Source organism: Betta splendens, chromosome 11, assembly GCF_900634795.4.
Source record: "Betta splendens chromosome 11, fBetSpl5.4, whole genome shotgun sequence".
NCBI classification, from domain to species: Eukaryota; Metazoa; Chordata; class Actinopteri; order Anabantiformes; family Osphronemidae; genus Betta; species Betta splendens.
Window position 1 is genome coordinate 6,454,900 of NC_040891.2, and position 27,844 is coordinate 6,482,743.

The 27,844-nt window shown below is 47.9% G+C and overlaps 1 protein-coding gene across 2 annotated transcripts in view; it reads left to right on the forward strand.

Moving 5' to 3' along the window:
- The first annotated feature begins 634 nt into the window (after positions 1-634).
- Positions 635-27,844, forward strand: part of csmd2 (CUB and Sushi multiple domains 2) — a 148,169-nt gene continuing 120,959 nt past the window's right edge. For both annotated transcript variants that reach the window (XM_029166976.3, XM_029166977.3), the window contains exons 1-3: positions 635-1,505; positions 13,642-13,858; positions 26,109-26,221. In XM_029166976.3, the coding sequence (XP_029022809.1) occupies positions 1,331-1,505; positions 13,642-13,858; positions 26,109-26,221 (505 nt within the window). In that variant the 5' untranslated portion in view covers positions 635-1,330. The remainder of the gene's footprint in view (positions 1,506-13,641; positions 13,859-26,108; positions 26,222-27,844) is intronic.

Sequence of the window (27,844 nt, forward strand, 5' to 3'; positions counted from 1 at the left end):
GTGGACACAAGACGGACTGCGCAAACGGGATCTTCCCTGGAAACAGACGCAAGACCATGTCCCAGAACAACCTGATGAGGAGAGCGGCGTTCCACGCAGGACTATTTATGACGTCCATCATATATACGAGGGGCTCTGGGGCCAACGCGCATTTCATTATCCTGGCTGTTTCCACGCACGGCGCAATGCGGAAAACTAATTACACCGTTCATATGCGAGAGTGGAAACGACTTTGAAATTTACTGGCGAGGGTTCCGGCCTGTTAAGCATCAATTTCACGTTTAGTGAGCAGGAAGTGGACGTCTGTGTTAAACTGCGAGGCAATCCTGTGATTGGTCTTAATGGATGGAGGCAGTGGCCTTTTTGGTGGCCCCTGAATGTTCACCGTAACCACTGAACAAAGTTATTATTATTATTATTATTATTATTATTATTATTATTATTATTAATATTATTATTATTATTATTATTATTATTATTATTATTATTATTATTATTATTATTATTATTATTATTTATTTATGTTGTTTCTTATATTATGGGTATAATATCTTCGGAATACAGTTATTCCTGAGACTTCAAGAGGGAACGGAGTGAAGGGGGGGGAGAAAGAGAGAGAGAGGGAGGGAGAGCGAGAGAGACGCGCAGAGAAGGAGCAGGTCTGCAGTCTGAATCTTGGCGTCGCACAGACCCGAGACGACGCTGTGGCCAAGCGCCGCTACACTGGGAATACATACAGATTTGTCTGTAGACGATAAGACCACTGGCTACGGTTAAGTCCGACGTTGCGTCGAGAAGTTCCTACAACGCGGCGGGTTTTTCTTCGGATCCGGATCTGTGGCTCTCCATCATCCGTCGTTCGCTGAGCCCGAATCTCGGTCCAACGACGAGTTCGAGCGTGGATTATCGACACCGCAGATGCTGCTGTTAACTGTGGATACATTAAGGAGACGGACAATTAAGTGCCCCCGGACAAACTGAAGGAGGGATCTCCCGGTTTCCGCCGTCTGTCTGGTGGTATCAATTACATATGTGGAGCGGACGAGGATTTGTCGTGATTTTCTTCGCCCGTGGGGTAGATCAGTGACCACTTGAATCACGTCTCCCCTTGGTTACCTTCCCCTCTTTCCTCCCCTTTAGGTGTGAAATCTATATTCTCAGACAGAGACTCCGAACCCCTCGGTCCCTGCATGACATGGTTCAGTCCAGCTGCGAGATCCGAGTCTCCTCCATGCATTGGGATTTTTCACAGCGCCTAAAACGAGTGAATCTCCCTTTTCTGACTATCTGAGAACTATCGCGCCTGCCAGACCAGAGAACAAGCTCTGCCATGACCGCCGCTTCAAATCGGGACGGAGCAACGGGACTTGCGAGGAGAGCGGAATGCGCATGCAGGAAAGGGAACGGAATACGGATTTTTGCTCTAATGAAGGCGGGAGTGCAGGTGCACCACTGGAGCCGGGTGCTTTTCTTATATATGGGGCTGCTGACCGCCTCTATAAAGGGTAAGTCCTCATGTGTGAAGCTGAAGACATGCAAAATGCACCAGGCTTACCCCCACTCCACCGCCCACCCTCCCCGAGCCCTGACTGAATGCAAATCAGCATCAGCAACACGCACTCATCCCGAAGGCGCATTTGGAGCGAGCTGAGCGATGATGTCGCTGTTCCAGTATCCGCAAACTTATTCATAGGGAGACGGCTCGTTTGGTGAATAGCGGGTCTTTAGGAATTCCGTCCGAGCTCCTGCCTTATTAATTGCCTTGACTCCGACGGCGTCTTGCGCTAAAGGGACGCGCTGGGTGATTTTGTGTGAGTTGTGGGGTTGTTTAACCGTAAGAGCTCTGCGTGGATGCTGCTGCTCCTCCTGTGAGGAGACGACGTTGAGTTCAGCGTGCCCGCTCATGGGGAAATCAGTTGAGGTGGTCAAGCAGGCGGCTGATTATTATGCTGCTCAGAGTACAAAAAGTGTGTGTGTGTGTGTGTGTGTGTGTGTGTGTGTGTGTGTGTGTGTGTGTGTGTGTGTGTGTGTGTGTGTGTGTGTGTGTGTGTGTGTTTGAATGGAGGGGGATGTTCTCCTCTATGAGTCTCCTCTTGGAAAAGACACCCTATAAAATTTCCACTTGGTAAACGTGTGTGTGTGTGTGTGTGTGTGTGTGTGTGTGTGTGTGTGTGTGTGTGTGTGTGTGTGTGTGTGTGTGCGTGTGTGTGGGCCTTGTCTATTTTTAATTATTTTCTACTTGCAACCGGAGCCGGACATTCAACAGATCATCATTATTATTAATTTACTTCTTGGCTGCGTATGCGGTTCTGACAGGAGAGGCTCAGCTACGGATCCACTTGTTTTATTTATTTATTTATTTATTTCCGTAGCCGTGGGCATTCATTACGAAAAGCTTGAGGCACCATTTAGACTCTAGGCTTTTTCCGAAAAAAAAGGCGCAATGATTTTTTTTGTTTCCCAACCCGGGCAGGTAGTTTGGCAACGAAATCCAAGCGTTTTATCACTGTCTTGGCTCCGCACCACAGAACGGGCACTATTTTTAGCAAAAGCCAAGAATACTGCCACGGCCACAATATGAATTTGACAGTGAGTCATGGCTCTGTGTTCGCCCACTCATACCTTTGGTTGGACAGCAGCGAAATCCACCAGTGAGTGGAAAACGAGCACATTTTCAGCATCACCAAATCGCCGTGGGCCGCGTCGTCTCATACTGTACACGCGTGGCTCGGGCTGCAGCGTCTCTGTAACACAAACGTCACTTCTCGTGCCTCCTATCGTGTTACTCCCACTTCGTCACCCACGTCTGATCAAACTTGTGTCATCAACCACCCATATGGTTTTATCACACACTCAGCTCAGTCCCAGTCATACCCACACGTCTCTCCTGACTTTCCTACGGAGTAAATCTCATTGCGGGGATATTCTTAGGAGGTTGCTTGTTTTATTTGCGTCCTGGGAGCCTTTTATTGCCCACTCTCTTGCCGTTTGAGTCTACTTTCGGAGCCAGTAAAGCGACTTTAACTTATTGCACATATTTACGGAGAGCAGGACGGGGGCCACACTATCCATCAACTCCCCTGTAACCACGGTTACTTTAAACGGCCTCAATAAATAGCGTTGAATAACCCACGCGGGCGACGAGGTGGTCTGGCGCGTCCCTCGATGCTGCTGCAGCCACCAGCAGTTGCCCCATCTTCCCATTGAGCGGCACCAGAGCCTCACGCTATGCTGAGAGGCGGAGCGGAGAGAGGAGAGGAGTCCTGGGTTCGCGGCATTTCCCTGCGCACAAGCTTCATCAGGACCAAAGCGAGGCTTGGAAATAAAAGAACATCATTGACTGATGCGTGCGTGACGTCGCGTGCCGGTCAACATCAGTGCACGGTTTGTTTGTTAGTCAGCGCCACTTCAAATAATCTCCAGCTTTCACTATCGTCAACGGCCACATGGAATGTGTGAAATGTAAAGCAGAGATATTGAAGAGCGCAGCGCATTGTCCATGAGATCTAAAGCAGATATCCCACTGGACTCGTCCCTTAATAGGCTCTAATCTGCGTTTTCATTGGAACGTGGAGAGGCGGTAACACTAAGGGCAGGAATGGAATAGATATGAATTTAGTGTGTCAGGTGCACGCGTATGGTCCCGTGCGCCGCAGCCCGCCCCGCATTGGATCATTCGTCAGCGGCGCGTGAGACAGTCGCTCAGCATATCCATTTACACGCAAGATCACGCTCCGCCGTCCTCTGCTCTCAACAACGCTCCCCTTTATCTGAAGGCGCCGCGTTGTGCTCATGATGCAACTTGTAGCAATGTTATGAGGACCGGAGGGCTTGATGCCCCCTTTGCGTTTTATCTTTCTCACTTTATGACATTTGCTCGTGTTCGCACAGTCACGGATGGCGCTCCTGAAAGAAGCAGTGTGCGCTCGTGTGCGTGTTTGGGGAAAAAAGAGCGCGCGGGTGCGTGTGGGCGGGCGTGTTCCACGCAAACCTTGGCACAGAAGTTTTTTTTTTTTAAATTACAAACTTTCACTATAAAAATCTTCAGGCAGTGAGCGAGGACCGTGGAGTGCAAATGGATCCCATTTCAGTTGGAAAAGCTTATTAGAGTCTCTGCTGTTGACGCTTTATTAACAGACTATCTAATGTCTTCACGGTATGTCTGAACAGCATTAGAAATTCAAGAGAAATTTCTCTAATCGCCGGAGCATTTCAGCACCCCGGACAGCGACAGCGCGCAGCTGAATGTGACGCTCAGTTGAAGGCCTGTTCAGCACACTGGACAGCTCCTCCGGCCAATACCCTCGACAGCAGCTGCTCTTCGCTGATTGGCTCGTTGGCTCTATAACTTGGGTTTTCTCCAATGTTTTAATAGCTTTGAACTCTCCATTAGACACAGACGTCAAACCTCTGTTTGACAAGATCATATCTTGAGGCTTCTACCGCTGCTATTATGCTGATATGAAGAAGCAAAAATGTTAATTACCTTCTTCCAGCATTTCAAATGTTAGAATTTGTAACTTTTTGCCCAGCGTGTGTATCCTGGGAAGGTCAGCTGGTAAACAGAACAAAGTAGCTGTAGCAGTACAATAACATGGCTCTGTAGCATTGCATAGCTATCATTACCTCCCTCTGCAACTGATAACACAGTAGATAGCTACTGTAGAAGCACAGCGGGATTGCAGTTCTATAGAAATCCGATCCCTCTTGTTAAAATATTCAGAAGTCACAGATTCAAAGTCCACCGATACGATACTGTATGTGCTCATTCAATAGTGACTGGTTTACACAGTGAACGCTCTCTCGCTCTTTCCACACAAAACAGGAAGATAGACCAGCATGCACTGGGTAGTCTACTTAGTCCTGTCACCTTGGGTGTCATAGTTATGAGTAGCAAAGATAAATGGCCACTCATGTCCAACACAACATATAGGAAGAAAGTCAAACTATGACATCTTTTTAGACCTACAATATTTGCATCTTGTCCAATTAAACTATAATTGCTGAAACAGTAATGTGATATGTTGCTATAGAAGTTGTTTGAAAATCTTTTCAACACACTTCATGACGTGTATCAAAATGATGCATTGACCTCCTACATAGTAAAGATACACTCAACCAGACCATATATCATCTGGCATCTGAATGGATGTGTCCTCTACACGTGTACAGTATGTTGTTACTTCTAACTTTCCCTTTGTTGGACAAAGAATTCAAGGTGGAATGGGACTGAGAGAGTTCTGGGGTTGAGATGAAGGTGCAGACAATTCCCAGGGATTGAAAAAAAACAAACAAAAAAAAACAGAGCAGCAAAGCAGCATGACAGAATCAGCTGTGAGGGGAAATAGGCGACAGAGAGGGGAGAGGACTGTTGGTGAAGAGAGGCGATAAGCCTCCACCAGCTGAGAGATAATCTGGGCCCTATGTTTCTGTGTCTTTTGAGTGCTGGGTGATTTTCCTCTCGTGGGTAAATGATCTATTTGGAGGGCTCATTTTCTTATCAGGCATCAAGCAGACTTCTATATTTGCAACTAACTGTTCAAGTAAGCTTGAGAGCGTGTGTGTGTGTGTGTGTGTGTGTGTGTGTGTGTGTGTGTGTGTGTGTGTGTGTGTGTGTGTGTGTGTGTGTGTGTGTGTGTGTGTGTGTGTGTGTGAGACTAAAAATTGCGCTTCCCTCTGTCTCTGACAGACAGTGAGGTGCCACCCCTATTCAACATGGGATGATGAGACTAAACTGTTGACAAGCAGATCATTAGCCAGCTCAAAGGGGACCAATGTTATGCTTGTTATGTGTGCGCCTGTGTGTGTGTGCGCCTGTGTACGTGTGCGCGTGTGTGCACAGCTTTCAAATCATGTGGGCGATTTGTCCTCATGCGCACCCTGTATTCCCACACTCCACCCGCTGTGTGTGTGTGTGTGTGTGTGTGTGTGTGTAGTCATGTTCCATGCTCCCTTTGTACCGTCTCCCTTTATCCTACCTCCAACCGTCCCACCACCTTCCTCTGTCTTCCTCCAGCCTCATCTCTGGTGATTCACACTGTCATCATGTCTCCAGATGGCCGGAGCTCTGTCGCTGTGCTTCGTCACAGTGATCACAGCCACACCAGTGACTCACAAGCACACACACACACACACACACACACACACACAGTTATCCACACAGACTTGAAGGCTCCCGCGCCCATAAAATCTTCAAATACATTCCTGCAGCCATTCACCAGCTTCAATAACATTTACACACACATCAACATATGCAAGAGCTGAACAAATAGACCTTGGTTGGAAATTTGCTGAGTTTCTTTATTAAAATGAGATGCATTGATATAAGCGTAATTGAGGTTTACTTAAAGTCAATAGCTTCCCTGCAGTCTTGTCTGTTAAATGCTTGATTTATTTGGTTTTGATGACTGGCACGGTAGAAGAACGTCCATCACATGTGGAGCCTAGACATTCAAAGCGAGACATTTCTATATCTGGGGGCATTGGTTGTAAAGTCAATAGTTCAAAGCTAACACCAGCAGAAAACATGAGAAACACAGATTCCTTTCAAATATGACTGAGCGTGTCCTTGAGCACAGCACTGAATTAATAAATGTATGTTTTGGCGGCGGCGCTTATTCAGGGAACATAAATCTAACGCTGTTTAGACTGTTATTGCTGTGCAACAAATTCCTATGAGCTCTTCTTCTGTCTGGCGTTAGCATTGCAGCATCTTTAGCTCCCTGGAAGATATTGTATAAGGTGAAAGCTGGACATTGCAGGACCTGAGCTGCCTATAAGGACAAATATGCAACAGATAACTGTCAGTGTTGTTTCAGATTCTCCTGGCTGTGATTTCTTGAGACACTTTGTGAGCTACTGTAAATCCACACAGTGAAGACATATGCAGATGTCTGGTCTGCGTGGAATAGAGGGCAGACTCAGGCTGGGGTCCTTTAGCTTCCCGCTTTACACTGGTTTTATCAGATATCAGTGATCCCAGTGATTGGAGATTAGATCCTGGGCATGAGCTGTCTTGTCCCCTGTCTTTTTTTTTTCTTTTTACCGCTAGTGCACTTTCTGTCATTTGTACTTCTGGTCAAAGACAGTGAGCATATTTGGAGGTGGTTTCCATTTAGAGCTCTGCATCTAAAGCATATTGTCATTTTACTTTTGCATTAAGTGTTGACCTTTAGTTTTGTAGTCATTGCTGAGGGGGATTATTATTTTTTCCAATTAACGTATGAAGCTTATTAAATTAGGCCAGAACAGTACTGAGTCATTTGAGGCATGCTGTTCTAGTGTTCCAATCTAGTTGGTGAGTTCTGTGAACCTGGAGGTGCAGGGTTTAAAACGTAGCCAGTTGACGCCGTGATGTCATCATGCTTTTATTTGTTTTTCTAAAATTATATGTGAATTGAAGCACATGGTCTTTGCCTTATTCTTCACAAACCTGTTCTTGCTATGGTGCGGATGCCACAATCTTGTCTACAGAAAGACAAGTGTCCACTAAAATTACTGGCGGGGGTCAGATTCAGGTCTTTCACGTCTTCCATCTTCTTTTCATAAGAGCAGCATTTGTCTTTCTTTAGACAACTCTATGTCAGTCTCATGACAAAAGAAAATTCCCTCTCTGTTCTTTTTTGTGGACAACGTCGATAATATCTTAAAAAAGAAAAAAACACAGACTTTAATTTACACACATGCTGAGTCCACTGGGCTCAACGCTGTCAAAACGAAACATGCGGAGAGTGCTCAACAGCCTCCTTTGATTGTAATCGTGGTCTACAGCCGACACGTCCTGGGGGGCGGTTCAAATTTGAATTGAAAGGTTAAAGTGTGTTACAGCATGTCGAAGTGAGGCTGACAGATCGCTCGCTGCTCATCGGTCTCTCGCTGATAGATGGAATGGTCCTGCTGGGACGGTCATGACCTGACCTTTGGATCGGCGCATCCTCCCAGGTCTGGTTCACACTTCTCAAAGGGGCTCAGATGTCCATGATACCCTCTCACTGACTCACACGCTTGTCCTGGACGATCATCTTAAACTATAAATTTAATACGTCCATAATTGCGTTGCCCTGCACCCCCTATTGATGTTATTTATTGGTCAGAGTCCAGCAAGTCTAGTTAAAATGCAAATACGTGGAGGGATGTAACAAAGACCTGCTCTTCAGACAAGGTTGAGGCTAATGTAACTGAAAGAGTCCAGCTGTTAGATGTGACGGGAATGAAAACGAGGTGATAATTGACTTTCACTGTTTCGCACATTAGTGTCACACGTAATTGCGCTTTCTCCCCATAAGTAGCAGAGAGGCTGAAAGAGAAAGCTGAAATTATCGAAAGCATGTCGTGTGAGAGGGTGCGTCTCAAAGTGAACGCGCGTGCGCGTCGCCGTGCCATCGGGCGTCCGGAGACTTAATAAATAATTGTGGCGTGTGTTCGCTGCCTCCGTTGTCATGGGAACAACATAGAGCTTCTGTGAGAGGAGCTTCGATCAACCATATCTGCCTTGTCCTCGCCTCTTTCCTTTTTTAGACTCGTATTTTAATCATTGACACAAACAGGCCCAAATGTGCAAATATATAAAAAAAATGTGCCCACAACCCGTTTCCGCAGGCATCCAGCCCAGCTGTGCTTTGTGTGGGAGGCGCTGAATACACTCCCCCACAAAGACAGGGGTCTTTCTAAAAGTGAGGAACATCAACCGTAACATGCCTTTGACTCTGAATGGACTGTTTTCTATTGAACAGCTTGACGCCTTGGTGTGTGGGTTGTCGGGGAACTGTGTTTTTCAGAATACACAAGGACTATTATACAGTAGCTATAGTTGGATCAGAGGCTGAACTGCTCGTGTCGTTTTATGGCTGGAGCAGAATTTGTGTTAAGAATAACGGGGTGGGCGTTTCTGGGGGGGTGTCGTTTGCTTGGCGTGAATATACTGCTGGTTAAATATGACCCAGCTGGAAGGAACTGCCCCCCCCCCTTTCCTTCCTCTCTGTCTGAAAGGACACATGCTCCATTGTACCTCTGCTACCAGCCGTGATAACAGGCAGACGTGTGTGGTGATCGTCCAGGTGGATGATCCATGGAAAAGTGCATTCCAAGCTCTGACCATTGACGAAATCCAACATTTAGCCGTTAGCTAGGAGCTAAGTGGACCAGCTAGTGTGTATCGTCAGCTGGTGCCATCCGGCCCGGATATTAGCCTAATGTATGGAGTCGAGCGGCGCCGCTGAGCTCGCCCATTTCCATTTTAATGGCAGCCATCTAGAGGTTAATCCCGCTATGATGCGGGGAAGGCGCGCATCCACGCCGACACGCTGGGAGACAAATGGCGGTGCGGCGGGGGAACCCGTGGGGCGGAACGCTTTATCCTCAACACAGAGGAACGCACACTGATCAGAAGACCAAGAAATGGAAGCAGGGTTTGAAGTTTACACAGGGGTTAGGTTAAACATGATCATGCATAGCATTTGTACTGAATACTCCCTGAGAGACGCAGCTTTTTTAGTGGGGAATTATTCCTACTCGCTCCGGTGGGACGCTTCAGTGGGTAGAACCCGGTACCACATGCACATAAAAGTCTTTATGGTTCCTCGGGAGAATAGGAAAGAGCTGAACTCTGCATCTCTGCCGCGGAGTGTGATATGGGAGACGTGGAACAGCTAGCGCTAAAGGTATATTAACATTCCAAGGGACCCCTCCTGAACTTCAAAAGGCAGTCTTTCCACTTGCTTTCATCACGCACGGCATAAGAGGCGAGGTGAGAACGGCCTCCGTGGCTTTGTCTCTCGACCAAAGGCGAAGTGGAACCGAAGACGAGGAGACGAGACGAGAGGTAGCGCTTGTCTCGCGCGTGGACGCGTGGAGCGAGGCCTCCGTCCCAGAGGAGCGCCGCTCGCTAACAGGGCGGAGAGGCGCTATCTTGTCGCGAATGTCACTGCGGCCTCAGCGCAGGAGGGCAACGAGATGGAGGAGATAGACGAAGAGCAGCCCCCTCCTCAGTCTCTCTCTCTTCCGAACCATTTGCTCCTGTTGGCTGCTGCTCTTCCATTTATTGACCTCCCGACACGTTCTTTCTTGTGCACTTTCAGACCCCCCTCCACCCCTCACGTCGCGTCTTCCAAACCTATTTTCTCTCGTGTCTGCTCATTTCGTCAGTCTGTCCGTCTGGTCTCGTCCCACAACCCCCCCCCCTTTTCCCCAAGCCTCCGTCTTTCCACTTTGCTCCCTCCCGACCGCGAGCTCAGCCAAGTGCGGCGACAGAATCGGCCCTGGCAGAGTCAGAAAAGGTGCGCGTACAGGTAGAACCTGGAGCGTCGCCCCCCGCGTGCACGTCCAGGCGGATGCTGCCAGTGGGCAAAGCTGGACATCCACAGGTAGAGCACCAAGAATAATGGAGCTACCGCCAGCGTACAAGCCAAAGCACATAGTTTCCCAGACATGCTGTGTAATAAAACTCACCAACCCCCAGAATAACTCATCAGCTTCCCTAATTGCTGAACCAGCGTCCGCAGCTGTTCCTGATTCATAACGGCTCACCTGAACTTTTACAGCTTGGGGAAACACGACCTTTCGCTTCGTCCGGGCTGGAACTGAAGTGAAACAGCACGGCCAGCGCTCTGTTTATTGGGTCTTTATGGTCTGTCGTGGGGGTCAACTGGGAAATGGACTCGTCCCCGCAGATTTACGCCCGGGGGTTTCAGAGTAGGTCGCCTGCTCCCAGAAGCTAATTTCATAATGCACGCGGGGCGAGGCTTAAATAACGCAGCCAAGGCCCGAGTGCTTCGTCAAAACCTCGGGGGTTTCAAAGAACCACGAGAGCAGAACTGTCTCTTACTTCAACTGCACTTGGAGCTGAATGTGCTCCACATTGAATAGCCGTGGAATGATGAACTGGCGAACCCGCCGGGTCTGATGAGGTCCCCAACCGCTCCCGCGAGTGCGTTCGTACATTAAGTGAACTCCGAACTTTCTGTTTTTGCTCCGATTCAGCCCTGAGCGTCTAATATCCACAAGGAGAAACTCCTTCTTCTTCTTTTGCTTAATTAAATCCTTGCCTGCTCTTCCGATTGCCTGTTTGCCTGTTCATTCATGATGTAGAGCATGTCCCCTCCCTTAATAACACAAAACGCTGCTCCTCGTTTAAAAATAACAGTCCTTCACTTGCCTTTTTTTAGCTTTTTTAGTCTTTTCACTTTAGCTGCCAACGCCGCGGAAAGCTATTACATTTTAAACACATTGATTTCCAACATGAAAGTCTGTTCGGCCTCAAGACTCCAAGAACCACTACTTTCATTTCAATTCGCCGGCGCTGATTAATAATAATTCCCTTGCCTTAATGTCCTTACTCTCGTATTACGATTCAGCCCAGGTTGCGCGTCCTCGCTCCGCGGCCCCGCACGCGGGGGGTTCACCGTCCGGCCTGACCCCCATCGAGCGCCGCCGTCGGCCGCCTGTCTGAGCCGCTGATTGGCGTTTGACGGATAGAGGCCTTCTGATGAAGGAGATAATGAGGAGATTATTGACGAGGCTGCGCGTATGAAAAGCAGGCAGCGGAGGTGGATGTGGATGTTTTACCTGGATATTAGTATTGATCTGAAGATAATGGGAAGGCTGGATGCTGACTTGCTGGGCCTGTTTAAGGCTTTAATGAAAGAGTCAGGTGGAGACGGCCCCTGCTTTGATCTTCTTCATTCTATTCTCTTGTTCTGTTAAAAATGAGGCCTGAGACTAAACGTGATCAGACTAAATAAACTGTGCTCTGTTATTTCTTTATATTTATTTTTTTATTTCATATAGTCAGGTTACATAAGATTCATCTTAATCCCAACTTGCGCTGTTCTGTTTTTTTTTTCCCATCTCTCATCTTTCCCAAGAATTCCCTGGGACTCCGCCAGACTTCAACCACAAACAAAGAGGCTGAACTCTCGCTGCAGAAATTATACACCTCCAGTAGTCTAAGTGTATTCAAGTAGACAGGGTTCAAGTGCACGAAGCATTAGCATCTTTTGGAGCAGGTCAAGCACACATGAAGCGCCGAAAAGTGACGGCTAAGAGGCCCCCGTCTGTTTTTTTGATGAGACGGGCCCCGGGGAGTCAACAGTGGTATGATGGATATACTGTGACTGGAAATGCTATTATCCTCCTGCTGAGGCTGATTCAGTCCAGGCAGTCTGGGTCTTTACTGCCTGACACTATCTCCCCTTTTTCACCTCCTTGCAAAAATGCATTTAGATACAGACCACATGTCAGCTTTTCCTACGGTAGTTCACGTTTTATAAACATCTTTGTTGTGGCCTTTTACCTTCATACCTTCATTCTTAGACACAAGCAACTATTCAGAGTGTAATTTGGACATATTTGGAGCGTTTCCACCAGCGTCCAATAAGGAATGACACGATTGCATGAATTTAAAGCTGAAAAACGGTCTGAGGACTCTTTTATTTGAATGTCCTGTTTGAATGCCCTCAGGTAGTTTAGCTCATTTCCATGCACTGATTAATCATAGTCATTTGCTCAGTTATGCATTTGGATATAAAAGAGCAAAGCAGAAATCTGTCTAATGCGAGTGTTGAATTGTTTGTGTTGTTGAATAATGTGGGTTATGCTGACAACAGATGTCCTCCAATTATACTCCCCTAATTACATTTTAATCAGGCGGCATTAGGATTCAGGTTTGTGGCTGATACAAACACGGGGAAAGCGCAGGCTGTGTAAATGCCATGTTTTCATTTTCAACCCCCAGTGGCGAGGATATTTATTGGTCCCCTCGCCGTCGCCGTGATTCCACTTACGCTTCGTGTCTTCCACGCGGGCAAATTAATTTAAGGCGCGTTGTGCTCCCGCTGCCTGGGTTCAAAGGCAGTAGCACGTGACGCTGCTTGTGGCGCGTGACCGTCTGCGCCTGAACATCTCTCGCGGGCTGTTGACGTCCAGCTGATGCGGAGAACCATTCACGTGAACCCGTTTGGACCGGCGGAGGTCAGAACAGGCGCGTTGTTGGTGATCCGTCAATGCAGCCCACACGCGGCGTCGTCCACGTCGGTGATTAGCTTCAATGAAAACGAGCATTGACCGAAGGCCTCCGCTGTTCCCGCGCCCGCGCAAGCTCAGCGCACAGAGATGGCAACAGGTACAAATAAAACTTTAAGATCGAAAGCTGCCGCGACACGTGCGAGACGAGAGCAATTAACGCCGCGCTCGGGCGCGCGTCCCACTCGCGGGCGCGCGCGCCTTCGATTGTTATCCTTCGCCTTTTCCTCCGGCCTCCTCATCTTCTCTCCCCCTGCTGTGTCATGTATAATGTGGGAACCTATTACTAATGTGATGAAAGGGCCGGTGAGTGAACAAGTGTGTGATGATGGAGGTGGGGAACGCTGGTGGAGGGTGATCCATTTAGCAGCGCTATATTAATGGCTTATGCTGAACACTGGAGGTGATAATGGATGCTGCAGCACTCTGTCTGAGGGAGCGAGGGAGCTAGTTAGCGAGCGAGTGGGCACGTGTGTGTGTGTGTGTGTGTGTGTGTGTGTGTGTGTGTGATTCCTATTCCTGGATGCCGAGGAGTGATGTTGTTTCTTTATTTATTTCCCTTTTTTAACGTCTCCGCTCTCCTCGCCTAATAAGTGCCACCCTTCCTTCTTTGTGTCTCCACAGCTCAGAACTGCAGTTACACGCTACACAGTCCCAACGGGACCATAGAGAGCCCCGGCTACCCGTACGGTTACCCCAACTATGCCAACTGCACGTGGGTGATTGTGGCGGCTGAGCACAACAGGATACAGCTGGTGTTTCAAGGCTTCGCCCTGGAGGAGGACTTTGACATCCTGTCTGTATACGATGGACCTCCGAGCCCTGGAAACCTGCGGACACGGTAACGACATCATCACTTTCTCACCTCCAGGTTTAAGGTTTTGAGGAGTAACATTTGAATGTATCCAGTATTTTGGCCAAGCATCCCACGGTTCGTGCCTATCTGGGTTGTGGTGCATTCAGGGACCGTTTGTAGCAGATTGTTTGGAGGCAAATGCAGGACAGACTCTGCAAACCGCGTGGCAGCCACAGTTTTTTCACTGGAACTCGCAGCGAACGGGTCCAAAGCAAAACAAGGAGTCACATCGGCACGAAGGCTCCAACGAGTAAAAACTGAATCAACTGTCTCCGCCACTTGAACAGCCATCAATTTAACAGCCTCGGAAAGTGCTGCCTTGCGCAAACGCGGCGGTTTACGCGGTTTTAACAAGTCAGGATTTCGCAATCAGATGTTGCTTAAGCTCAATTCGCTGTGTGAGCAGCCAGACTTCTGTTTTTCATTAGCTGTGATTACAGGAGCCAGCCAGAAAGCTGCTATTCGCTGATGTGTTTAAGTATTTTGGGATGCTATTGCTCGCAGTCTCATATCAGATCAGATCTCTTGGCAGAGCCTCACATACAGACCAACTTAATTAGTGACAATTTCTGCATCTGACAGCTGAGGCTACAACAAAGCTGCTTTTAATTCCTGTCACCTCCTGCTACGAGCTTAGCCTTACAAATAGTTTAAAGCATATGTTACGCAAGCCTCCAGAGCCAGATGAGAGGAATATTCTTAAGGGCTTTTGTTATTGACACTGTTCTGAGTCTCCGTCAGCCTCTGTGCCTCTCCCCGTCAATACCCCCCCCCCCCCATGCCCCCTCCCGTCGCTGCGTCTCTCATTCCGTGCCAGCATCGCCTCCATTGCATCTCCCCGCAGAAAATGAAATGAAAGGGAGAAGCAAATCCATTATGGATTGGTGTTGCGCTGTTCTCCTCAGCCTTTTCTCCGGTTTGGACCTCTGGGCTCTGTTGTATATTGATGCTCCCGTGGGATGGGGAGAAGTGTTACACTCTCACTGTCTAAGCACTTTGAAGGGAAGTGAAGGGAGAGAAAATGAATTTAAAGGGGGAGGGGGGGGGGGGGTGAAATGTAAGCAAAAGGTTTGGAAAGGAAAAAAATGTAAAGCTAAGAAATCAAGAAGCGATTCTGAAGATTTAGTAGAAATCACAGATGATGCTTCGACTGTGTTCCGCAAAAGCGAGACATCAAACGTTATTTTCGAGGGGTGGGAAAGCGCCAGAGGAACGTCTCAGAACATACATGTACATTTACACACAAAGATGCACGTCTGATAATTCAGCGTTGCCTTTGCTCTCATCTGCCGCTCGTGTCAAAAGTAATTTTCTTCCCATCTCTCTTGCTCCTCTTCCTCCAGTGTCTCTCTCGCCCTCCTCATTTCCTCCTCACCCGTTTTTTTTTTTTTTTTTTTTTTTATACCTTATCTCTTTTTGTGTTCTGTTTGCTGCGTTTGCATGTAGAGCACACTCTGGATTGTGGAGCTGGTTACATTTCCTTTAATCTGGATTCAGATCAAGAGGGAATATTTCACCTCACTTTATAGTGAAATAATCACCTTGGATCGAGCGTTTCACGTTTGTTTAGGTTCCTTTATTTACGCGGCAGCCCCCACACTGTACTGTATGCGTGCTTGTGTTATAATGTTATAGTGTGTGTGTGTGTGTGTGTGTGTGTGTGTGTGTGTGTGTGTGTGTGTGTGTGTGTGTATATTGTCTCCTCCACTTGCCTCATGAGTCACAAACACTTGTTAAGTAAAGGCTTCTATGAGTCAGTCTGTTGCTGCAGCCCCTGATTAAACGTTTGATCCCACCTGACACACAGGAATCAGCAATAATCAAAAATCATCAGCCCCATCATCTGCAGTGATGTATGCCTTCGACTTCAAGCATGGGCTGCTGTCTGGGCTTGATTGCTGTTAATTAAGCCGGGCTTTATCTTCCAGAGGTGGCGCACCGATGAATTGGTTAAGTGCTTCTCGCGCCCTAAGTGTTGCTGAAGCTATCAGTGATTTCACGCAGGGAGGGGCTCGACTGCAGCAAAACTAACCTCAAAGGGAAATTAGTTTTGTTGACTTAAGTGGCTTAAATGTAATTAAAAATCCACAGTCTTGTAAAATTAGAGTAATGTGACTCATTTCATAGGGTAATGTCCTCAGACGGCCTCTCGTTCACAGCTGCCGGAGACGCTCTGCAGCTGGATCCCAGTGAGGAGGATGCACAGCGGGTTGAGGAGGATCATTGTGTTGATTTGGATTTGCAGGTTTGAGCTCAGAGGCAGACTCTGTTTCCTCAATAGGTGGATAAACACGGTGGAAGCGCTGCGTAGCGAGGCGTGAGACACTAATGCCTGCGTGTGCTGCATTTGTCCATACAGCGAGGAGCTGGAGTCAGCATGCGCTTCATTTAGCTTAGCGCAGCTCGAAAGAGAGGGAAGCAGCCGCTGAACGGCGGCTCGGCGGCGTCTGAAGTCAAAACAAACACAAGGGACGCACTTCTCTTGTGCGGCGTTCGTGGCGGACGCGTGGGTTGCCAGATGCTGCCTCGATTCGCCCGCAGACCTCCTTCAGACGCGTAGCAAACCTGGCGACGTGGCTGCAACTGCAAAAGCTCGGGAAACTGCACTTTTTTGTTTGTCACTAAACGCAATACAACCCACGAACGGCGCAAATGTGTGGTTATACAAAATGGGGGGGGGGGGGCTGAAAAGCCCCACCATACGTCACCTTCCATACGTTGCTAGCGTCTAGAGCGTCTGTGTCTGTGTAAATGGGCCTGAACTCCATCCAGGCTAGCGCCGGTCCCATCACAACAAGCTGAGTCAGTGTCAACCAAATCAGGGCTTATTGGAATCCGGATAAAACCAAGCTCACCCTCACAAACACGAGCAGTGAGTAAACGGCAGTGGGGCGTTCAGGGACGGAGGCATTTTAAGGCCCTTATCCAGATAACGCCTGTGTAAGATTGAGAAACAGATCCATAGAGTAGATTTGAGTGACAGGCCTCATGCTGCCTTTCAGCCTGGTCTCGGTCTGAACAGGGCGCGTTTTAACCAGGAGTGGAGTCCTCTGCCGAGCGTCGAGGCCTTTCACAGTGCACACAGTCCTCCGATCCTCCGTTAACATAAAAACGCTGATTCTAACGGCTTTATACGTCATTTTATTAGGCCTTCATTGCGTTATATTTCTTTTAAATAGTACCAGCTGCGCTCATAAAAGGCGTGTTTTTTAATACTCTTTAACACTTTATTTTTCCTTCATTGCAGCTATAACTTCTTATTTTATCACTTCCACTGTCGGGATTCATACACGGAGTCATTCAGCATGGAGCATCTAAAGCTTTGGTTAATTCACTTTGTTGTCTTTATCTTATATTGGTGCGTTTGTGTGCATCCCCGCCTCACTGTGTGTGTGTGGGGGGGGGGGCGTAAAGCGCCCACGTCTGCAGGTCAGGGCTGGAGCGGGTGACGTACTACGGCACTTCCTGCCCGAAACACCTGCCATAACTATAACTCTTCCCCCGCGAAGGCCTCGGCCGTTAATCTCTCGCAACACACACTTTGGAAAATGATCCCGCTTCGTGTAGACGACGGCGCGCGCGTGTTTAGCGGGAGCTCGCGAAAATCGCGCGCGCGCACGCGCCTTCGTCCGTTCGACCTGGACGTGCACGTGCCCCCACACACACACGGGCGGGTTGGAGTCTATAAAACGGCTCCAAGGCGGAGCGGATTTATTTCTACCCGCCGGTAATGACGGAGCGCCACCTCCAGCAGCATCCGCGCGCCGCTTCCCACTGTTCACGCGCGGCTCTCTGTCCAAACACGGAGATTTTCCGTCCGCATCCGCCGACGGACGCCTCCAAAAGCAGACGAGGCGCGCGAACGCACGCCGTCGGATTTATGGCTCCTCCGAGTCTGGGATGTTAATGGAGGGACGGCCACTTATCAATGCCAGCTTTAACAACACACCGCTAAAAACAGGAGGAAGAGTGATAGTTTGTTTTTCATCATCTCGCGCCGGGGAAAAAGTGAAACGATGTGGAGATTTACGGCGTTGGCTCACCTGTGAGGCAGAAATATTATGCTCCATAACCCCAGATTAGAGAAATAATCAACTAGATGGCCGTGAATTTATATCCCACACCTTGCGGATCACTCATTATGTGTATTGCTATTGACATTTCCCATCCTCGGGACCTATCAATGTTTTAACAGGATCCACTCCACCGGCGGCGTGAAATGAAATGTTTTCCTACCGAGATAAAAGATTAAATATTCAGGGCACCCTCCAAACAGAGGCTTCGTCTTCCGCCTTTGTGTGTTAAGGGTTTGACTCCTTTAATTAGAAGGCGCCGCAACTTTGAGACGTGGACCTGTAGAGTCTTCACTGTTCGACTGGAAACACGCGCGCCGAAAGTACACGCGTAATTACACCCACTCAGCTCCGCCCCTTATTTTAGCCAGCGCGTGTTCCCGCAGCACCTAATTAAAGCCCTCGCCTTGTACAAACCCCGCTAATCAAATTTAAATGAACGAAGCTGATTATTTTAACGGACGTTTATATAAGAACAAAAGCGTAAAACAAAGCAAGGTGAATCTAGTCGTTCGCAACGAAGGGATTTGTTTGATTTTCCAGCGATCTCGAGGTACAGAGCTGTGTTCAGAGTGACGTCATCCAAGTCAGAGAAAGCCAGCGCTTTCATTATATAGACTAACGAGTCGTAGCCAGCGATGGAGCGAGGCATACGTTGAGCCTCCGTCGTCTGGAAAACCTCTTCATTTGCATGACAACTTATGCAAATCGCATCCTTCACAATTTTCAATTACCCGGAGCGCAGTGTGACTCATGAGCACGCGGGTTTAACGTGCACAGAGCCTCCGGATCTGACAGACAGCGAGCCCGGCGTTTAGCGCTTATGCATTTTATATATCATATGACATGTCGTTCCTGTTCGCTTCGTGTTTGGGGGAGTTGAAAGCAATGTTGACACAGCTACACAACACACACGGTCCCTTTATTCCATCTCTTAGTATCTCTTATTCATTTTCATGTTTTCATCTTTGAGAATAAACTAAAATCATCTAAACATGTGATATTGGAAAATGATACCAACACTTTTGCTTTTATTTGTTTTTGGATTTATCTGTATTGCTGGTTCAAGCTGAGTTTGTATTTACAACAAAAACAGGAAAAAAAAAAACACAGCGTGACAAAGACAATACAATGATGGCGCCACGATCCACCCGCTGAGTCATTTCACTCTTGATTGGAGGAAGTGCTGCGACGGCACAACCAGACGTCTCTCCTGCCAAATTTCTCCCAGCTCAAACGGACGGCGCGCGTCACGAGCCGTCCGTCCACCGATCCATCCATTATCCCGACGGCTCCTGGTGTCCGCCGTGGATGGGTGGGAGGCCGGGTCCTCCCGTAACAGGTCGCCAGTCTGTCACGGGGCTGACGGACGGTGACTCACGCTCGCATTTACAGCCAGGCAGCCATGATCACCTTTATACGTGGGACCATTGGTAGAAATGAACCTCCAAATCAAAACGAATGACATGTTTAAAGTAACAACAGACCAAACCGAAGCCTCAGCTTTGGACCTGATCTACAGGACTGTGCAGCACAAACGTTCCCGCACTTGAATTAAGGCTCAAAGCAGGACCAGCATATTTCTCAGTCATGGTTTCTGCAGGCGTGTTTTCCCTTCCTTGATTTCACTTCTTTGTTTTTTTTCTTTTATTAATTCCTGGAAAACACAGAGCATAGCAGTGTAATTAGCTATTCTAACACCTTGTGAAATGTGATAATGGAAAAGCCTGCATATTTGACATGACACACACACACACACACACACACACACACACTGGGCTGTGCTGTGTCTATCCAAAGGATTTTCCTGGCATGTAATTAGACACATGTTGCATGGAACCAGTTGCACCTGGGCTTATTTGGCTGCTGGTTAAAGGTTATTCATCTGTATTCTGATCTGCTTTATCCCAGAATCAGTGCGGACACAGCAGGGGACCAAAATAGAACAGAATGGAGGAGGTCTCCATACTGACGAGACACTATGTCAAGTCATGAATGTCAGGAGTCACACACGATGGAGTCGTGATATGTGGAATACGCCAAACACAGAGCAGCACTCGGCACAGAGAGTGCATATGAGGAAACCGGTGTTTGTGAGAGCCTGTAGCTAATTCTAGATCAGAACCAGAGCTTTATTCAGTAACACCCCCCTCCTCCCCCCTCCCTCGCTGTCTCTTTGATCATCCCTGCCACGGGAATGAAAGGAGCGCGACGCGTAGAAAGCAAATAGCACTGTCCGGGCGCTCCATCGGTCACCGTGTCCCTGTTAGCTCCGCCGGCTAATCAGATCGTCTGCTCAGCCTTGTTTTGGACTTTATTAGTGGCGTCCCTCTGCGGCGCGAGGCAGACGGACGGGAGGGAGGGGGGAGCAAACGTTAAGATTCGGAATGTATAATTCAGAGCTTCAGAAAGAGAAAAGAAGCATCAGTGGAGGAGACTTAAAGCTGATATTACAGCCTCACTGTGTGAGAGCGAGGAGAAGACGGAGCGGGAGAAACCACGTCGCTGTCCTTTTTCCAGAGGGAGGGAGCGACACGGCAGCTCTGCAGGAGCACAGCCGAGGCCCCTGGACCCGAGGAGCCGCCGCGCTTCAACAAGTCCACGCTTCTTCTCCCGTCAGGATCTGAGTGCAGGGACGGCTTGCGTGCCGCACTGAGTGGCAAATGGCTGCATTTGATTAAACCACGCATCCTTTTAAAGCCAGAGATTCTGGGAAAGGCACCGTTGCACTCGGCCATTACCGGAGTCCACATTAGCGGTTGTTGGGTGTTTGTGTGTCTTTGTATGTGTGTTCCCCCGTCGGGCCACGTGTCTTGTGCAACTACAGAGTGTTTTAGCTCGTTGCGCTGACTCATAAATGCATCATTTGATCCTTGATCAGCTTATATAACACACATCTTTGCAGCATGTGTTACATAAACAGAACTAAGAAATACTAACTAGCGCCACTGTCACAAAAAGTCATAAAATAATAGATTTAACACAACAACCACGCAGGAAGCAGATTATGACTGAATCCATTTGGGGTCTTTGTGGTCACACATGAAGGGTCTGTTTCACCTTGTTTCCTATTTCCTATCAAATGAGTCTGTCCTTATTCTGTCCTTCATCCCTCTCATCCTAGTGTGTGTGTGTGTGTGTGTGTGTGTGTGTGTGTGTGTGTGTGTGTGTGTGTGTGTGTGTGTGTGTGTGTGTGTGTGTGTGTGTGTGCGTGCGTGTAAGTGTGCGCGTGTGTGTGTGCGTGCGTGTAAGTGTGCGTGTGTGTGTGTGTGTGTGCGTGTGTGTGCGCGTGTGTGTAAACAACGGCCTATCTGCCGTCCAGCACTTAGCTTTGTCACTTTCCGCGGGGCGAGAGTGGCGCCGCATTGGATGACTTTTATTCCGGCCCTAATTGTTTCTGCGCCCGAGGATTACGGGACGTAGCCGTGTTCCATTTGTCAGCCTTGATGTGTTTGCTGTAAGTGTAATTGACTCGTGTCTTTACAAAGGTGGAACAAATGAACACGGAATGCAAATCTGTTTCCACTCCTTACTGTGAGACCAATGGTGTTATTGAATGATTCCATATTAAGGCTTTAAATATTTATAGTTCTATAGTAAAGGCTGTTTGTCTATACGTCTATGTAACTTAATGAAATGGGAAACAAGCGGCATCGTTAAGGATTAACATATTCACATTATCAGCCGGGCATTATGTCAACGTTTCCGCTTTTGCATGTGGGAACAGTGTGTCTGGAACTTTAAGCCCACTGCGTTGCCTCACAGGCATCTATGACGCTGAGGATATGCACATGAAGGGAAGGAACCAGTCACATCACTTACTTGTTGACCGCAGTGGAAGTCAGTGTGTGTGTGTGTGTGTGTGTGTGTGTGTGTGTGTGTGTGTGTGTGTGTGTGTGTGTGTGTGTGTGTGTGTGTGTGTGTGTGTTTGTGCTGCTCACTCCTACCCCCAGGTGGACCCAGATTTAAGGAGCCTGTGATTATGAAGCCCTTATCTGTCTCCTCTCATTCACACGGACTCATGCGTTCCTTAAGCTGCCTGCACAGCTCCACTTGCTGCGTCGTCCCGTGTCTCTCCGTGGCCCAAAAATGAACCCGGCTCACAATTCAGACAATTTAACAGAGCCCTGACACTGTACAGTAAATTATTCACTCCTTCGCTCTCACGTCTCTGGCTTGAACTCCTCTCTCTGCTCCGAGGTTCATGTTTATTATTTTGCTGTAATGCCAACCAAAAACAACACACACACACACACACACACACACACACACACACACACACACACACACACACACACACACACACACACACACACACACACACACACACACACTTACAGTAGCTACTTAGCTGTTTCCTCTTGAGTACTTCTAATATTTCCTCCCGTTACTCTCATCCACTGCCACCTCTCACCTTCTCCTTCGCTCTGTTCTTTCTCATACATCGGCATCTCTCTCTCTCTCTCTCTCTCTCTCTCTCGCGCTCTCTCTCGACACTGGTTTCTTAATGACTTCACTGCGGTTTTGTCTCTCTCCTGGCGCTGAGTGCGGTTGATTATCTCACCATCAGCATTCAGCGTGAGAGAGATCTGGGAGACTCTCCCTTCCTTCCCATTCACCATTGATGCACAAATGCCCAGTGATGTCACACACGACTAAACCCTAACGAGGGACTAACTTCAGTGAGACTCCGTCAGTCGATTCCATTCATGAAGACGCATGCTCTGAAAGCTCACGTCCAGAGACCGAGAGCTCCACCCTCACGTCTCAACTCCTCCTGTCAACCTGCTCACTTCCCCGATCGCTGCTAACACGTATGCAGGCTTTCACACACTTTAAGTGAAAGTGAGAGCGCTGAAGGCCGACCGCGAAGCGCTGCCGAGGCGAGAGCGTGCCCTTGGGCGACGTGACGAGGCGCATTAAGAGCCCAACGCATAATAAGGCCCATGGAAACATCTCTAATTGCTGGTGAAGCCCTTCCTCTCAGCTGAAGGAATCAGATCATGTGCGGTGGGAACGCAGTCTCATTTTAACCTCCACCAGGCGACGCGGCCGGCTTTTTGAACTCCGTGATGAGTCACACACACGATGAACGCTGGCTTTTTTAATTAGTGTTTCTTCTTCATTAATCCTTTCTTCTTTAATATCCCTCTGCTTCCAAAAACATATGTGTATACAACCGTTGGCCTTGACCACAAGTCATAGCTGCACAGGTCCTAGTGTTGATAGCACACACACACACACACACACACACACACACACACACACACACACACACACACACACACACACGCACACACACTCCACCTCAAGTACCGCTCTCACTCACCACCCATCATTTATTAGCTAATGTCTCCCCTCAGCCATCAAAATCTTGCTGCTCTATCTCCCCCCCTCCCTTTTCTCCCTTCTGGGTGGAAATTCAGCTGCATCAGCACTAAAGCTTTACCTTCCACCTCGAGCACACACACACACACACACACACACACACACACACACACACACACACACACACACACACACACACACACACACACCAAGAATCAGATTACAGGCTGAATGACCTGATTTAGTCTCCGTGTGCGCACGGCGGTAAACACCCATAAATGTGGGCGGGAGATGAAAAAAAACCGTGACGTCGTGGGCGCGAATCCCTGAATAGCCGCGAAGCCCAACGAAAGTCTCTCGCCGTGACTCATCCTCCGTCAACCCGCCGTCGCCTGCCACCTCCTCATTACCCAACCTCCGCTCCGCTCCCACGCAGCCGTCTTCATGCACGGCGTCTCACCCCCCCCGCCTGTCTCACGCCCTCTTCCTTCCCATGGGGTCGTGGTGGGATAATTGGAAGCAGAGGTTCTTCATTGAGATGATGCTGAGGCCATTCAGGTGGAAAGTCCTCTTAATAGACCTCTGCTCCCTTCATGCATACACACATGAGCTTATGCAAGCACTTAAACACACACGCAGCACAGAATCCTCACACACGTCCATTCTCCTCCTCACGGGCTTGTTTTCCTGCTGAAATTACCCAGTTTCTATACAGCGCCGGCAGCCAGTGCTTTCCAATCATCCCATTATTTTCCCTAACCTGTCTGTCTCTTTCGCTCTCCTTCCCGCCCTCCCGCCATCAATTCGCCGCTCACTGGAGACACCTGTGCCGCGATTCCGCTCTTTTGTGCCGCTCAGTTGCAATCACAGCGCCCATCTCTTCCGTGATAAGAGGCAATCCCCCAGCCGGGCTTCCTCGCGACACCGCCTGCGCGGCCCACATCGCGTCGCAATATTTAATCTGCCCTCGCATGTGGGGCCAGTGTTGTGCGCTCTCCGCCTGTATCCATTTAGTTTCTCACCTTGCTTGGGAAAAGTGGTTCAGAGCGGAGCGCCGTTAATGCCAGATGATCACATTTTGGATGAGCCCCCCCCCCTTTCTATCATATCCTCTGTCAACCCCTCCTTTCCTCGCAGCGAGCAAGATGGCTGCCCTCCAATTCAATTTGTGGTCAGTGAAGGGACCATTTGCATGAACACGTGTCCCATCGTTTAGCGTTTGGCTCATATCCTGCCATGACAATCTCACAGAGGAATGAAGTCGTGCATAAATTACCCCCCCTCATGTGTTACTTAAGGATTAAGTGAAACACCGAGGCCCCTTTTAACACTTGGAGATAAATAGAGGGGATGCACTGTAGCAGATTAGATAAAGTAGGACACACATGCATGGAGAGCACACGTGGGAACAGAAAATGAAAATCAAAGCGACGCATGGGAAGAGAAATTAGCCAAAGAGAGAAACATTATCTTTGAATCTATGAATCAAAGATCTATACGGCAAACAATTCACACATACCCTAAATATAAAATAAATTAACCTGTTGTGACTCACAAACCAGCTTTTAAATTTGTGTGTGTGTGTGTGTGTGTGTGTGTGTGTGTGTGTGTGTGTGTGTGTGTGTGTGTGTGCGTGTGCGTGTGCGGGGGGCGAACATGTTAAATGGATTTATTAGCTGAACATAGTAACGCTGCTGCTGAAGCTGGTCCTAATAAGACAAGGCTCATTACTCCAAACTATTTAGCTTGTTTCCTACATAATTTCCGTACACTGGTTATTAGGCCCTCGGAGGTTTTATCTGCCACAGCACTCGGTGCAAAGCTTCGCTTCAACATCTCTAAACGGGGACTCTTTTACTTTGGCACTAGTGTGTAATAGAACGAAAAGGGTCATGTACTGTAATTATCAGGGTAGCGAAAGGTATTGATTTGACATTTGAATTCGCTTAAGGGGAAAAAGAAGGAAAGTAAAATAACTATCATCGCGGGTGGAAAGAAATTCAACATATTTACTGCTCACTTCTGAAGAAACTGTATCATGACTACTTCTATATTATATAACTTGAAGTTATGTAAATAGAATTTTTAAGGGTGGCAGTCAGTGGGTGCTTTTAATTTGGTAACGACATATAGAAGCTGTAGTTTTTAAGCACTTGATAAACAAATGTGGTAGCAATATAGATGGATTGATGTGTGAACTTCCTGTAAAATAATTTTTTTGTTGATTATCAAGTAACACTGAACAGCTTTTACTCAGCCTGACTGTTAGAAAGAAGCTTCTCTGATAAGACAGGCTACTGCACTTGAAAGCTCCCGAGACCCTGATTCAGAAATGATCTACTTAATGCTGTCCATCAACCTGACGGAGCCTTCACTGACTATGATTCAGGCGCTGGCCGGATCACCAGTCCATCACGGGACAGACGACCAGTCACACTCGCTCACACGGAGCCTCCAAATAGCCAGAGTGCATGTGTTTGAAGCAGATCTCGTTGCTACAGGAGTGTGTTAACGCCCCTAAGGTTGGCTTGCAGCTATGATGTTTATTATACTATAAAGCTGTGTGTTGTAGAAAATGTAAAGGTCACATGATCACAGAAGACAGAAGCAACTTATAGGACCATTCTCTCAGTTTTCTGTCCGCTTGAAGGTCATTTCAATAATCTGTTGATGTGTGTAGAAGTGTCTATAGGTGAAAAGTGAACCTCGAATGCTTTGGGGAACAGTCGACCTGATGAATCAGTCTTCATATCGGGACCTGCAGCCAACTGCGCTATTGATTGGATGTGTCCTTTTCTCTGATTTTTACTGTCCCTCTGTCCATCTGTTCTCAGGTTAACGGGTTTCCAGCTGCCGTCACCTATTGTGAGTACAGGCTCCAGACTCACTCTGTGGCTACTGTCTGACTACGCAGTCAGCGGGCAGGGATTTAAAGCCGCTTATGAAGGTAATTCAGCTTTCTTTATTTATTCTTTACTATTTTGATTCAGCCATGTTAGCATGAAGAAACTAATTGGATGTTCACCTAAACTTAAATCCCTCACGGTATAGTTTAATAGTTCCTATCCAGCTACTGTCTGCCCCCCGCCCCCCCTTCTTCTGGGCCAGAGGTTCACCCTTATCATGGTGACATGGCTGCTTTATGACCCATGGCGAGATCCTATTAATTGTGGCACTTTAAAGCAACGCAGGAGGGAAGGAAAACTGAGGGAGGGAAAGGAAACACGAGCCAGTGACTAATTAGGCTAATTACTTGACAGGAGTTTGTCAGTCGTTTTGAGATATTGCGAATGTTGGGATGTGGCTCAATGGAGCGACATCAAATGCCTCTTGAGACCCGGGACCACATTGCGTGACTAGATAAAACCCAAGACAAAAGAGCGAAGAGACTGTTTGTTATCTCTGCTAGGAGGCGATTTGGAGCGCCGGGCCTTTTTCTTTTCAAAACTGGAAACAACACTGTCCTCATGGTTTTGACCTTGGATGGTTGTAGCTTGCGTTTAATGTTTTTCTGAAAAAAAAATCAGCAAAGGTAAATACAGGACAGTGTGAAACAGCGTAGTGAAAAAGTGTAGTATCACAGAGATGGGGTGAGGAATATCAACCCTATTGAGCACCAGAGGAAACCGGAGCATAAGCCTAATTACCTGTCGTCTACCTGACATGACACAGGTGAGACAAAATGCAGCGGCCCGTGTCAGAGGCCCTGCTGCGCTGACGTGACGCTGCCCCGTAGGTTCCACAGAACGTTAATTGGACGGATAGTGGGCCGAGCGCAGCTTCCTTTCACTGGAACTGACTGGATTCTCCTCTTTTTGACACACGATATGCACACGTATGGAATTTCCTGCTCGATTCCACACTTGGATGAAGTGGATCCTCGACCCCTTTCTCCTCCCTGTTACAGTATGCTCTGTTCCTGTAGTCTCTTTGAAGGTCTCGGGCCATTTCCTCATTGCACCCGCGGGTCTTTGGATTTTCTGTACCACCCAGCTCGAATAGAGCTGACAAAGACCAGATAATCAACTTTGATGTGGATGAAGATTAGAATAAACATCAAGCTGGATAAACAAACATGCCTTATGTACAGTGCACCCCCTGCAGAGTCGGCTCTAAGGAGATTATCATCTTATTAAATAGAAGAGATAGAAAATTGAACTTTAAAATTTCCGACAAGAAAGTCCTTCTATACCTGCGTGAGTTGGACTAATGTGACGTTTCTGATGACTTTCTGTGGAACACGTCGCGGGAGTTGAAACAGTGATTTGTGTAAGTCTACGAATTGAACACAGTCCGTTGGCACAGAGCTAATGTTCTGCTTTAATTTGATTGGGTCACAGTTGGAAACCGTGCACAATGATCGGCGGCGGGGGGGGGTTTCACTCACAGGAAATGTCCAGTCTTTGGTGTGTTGTTTATTTCAAATTAAATCCACGAAGAAGAAAAAACAGAAACATCCTATCTTTACTTTATTCCTTCAGTAACTTGTAAGTCCCTGTAGCTCAGGCTGAGCTTCTCTTATCACCCTCTTTCTCATTTGGCTTTCTCACTCTCAACAATCACTGTAGCC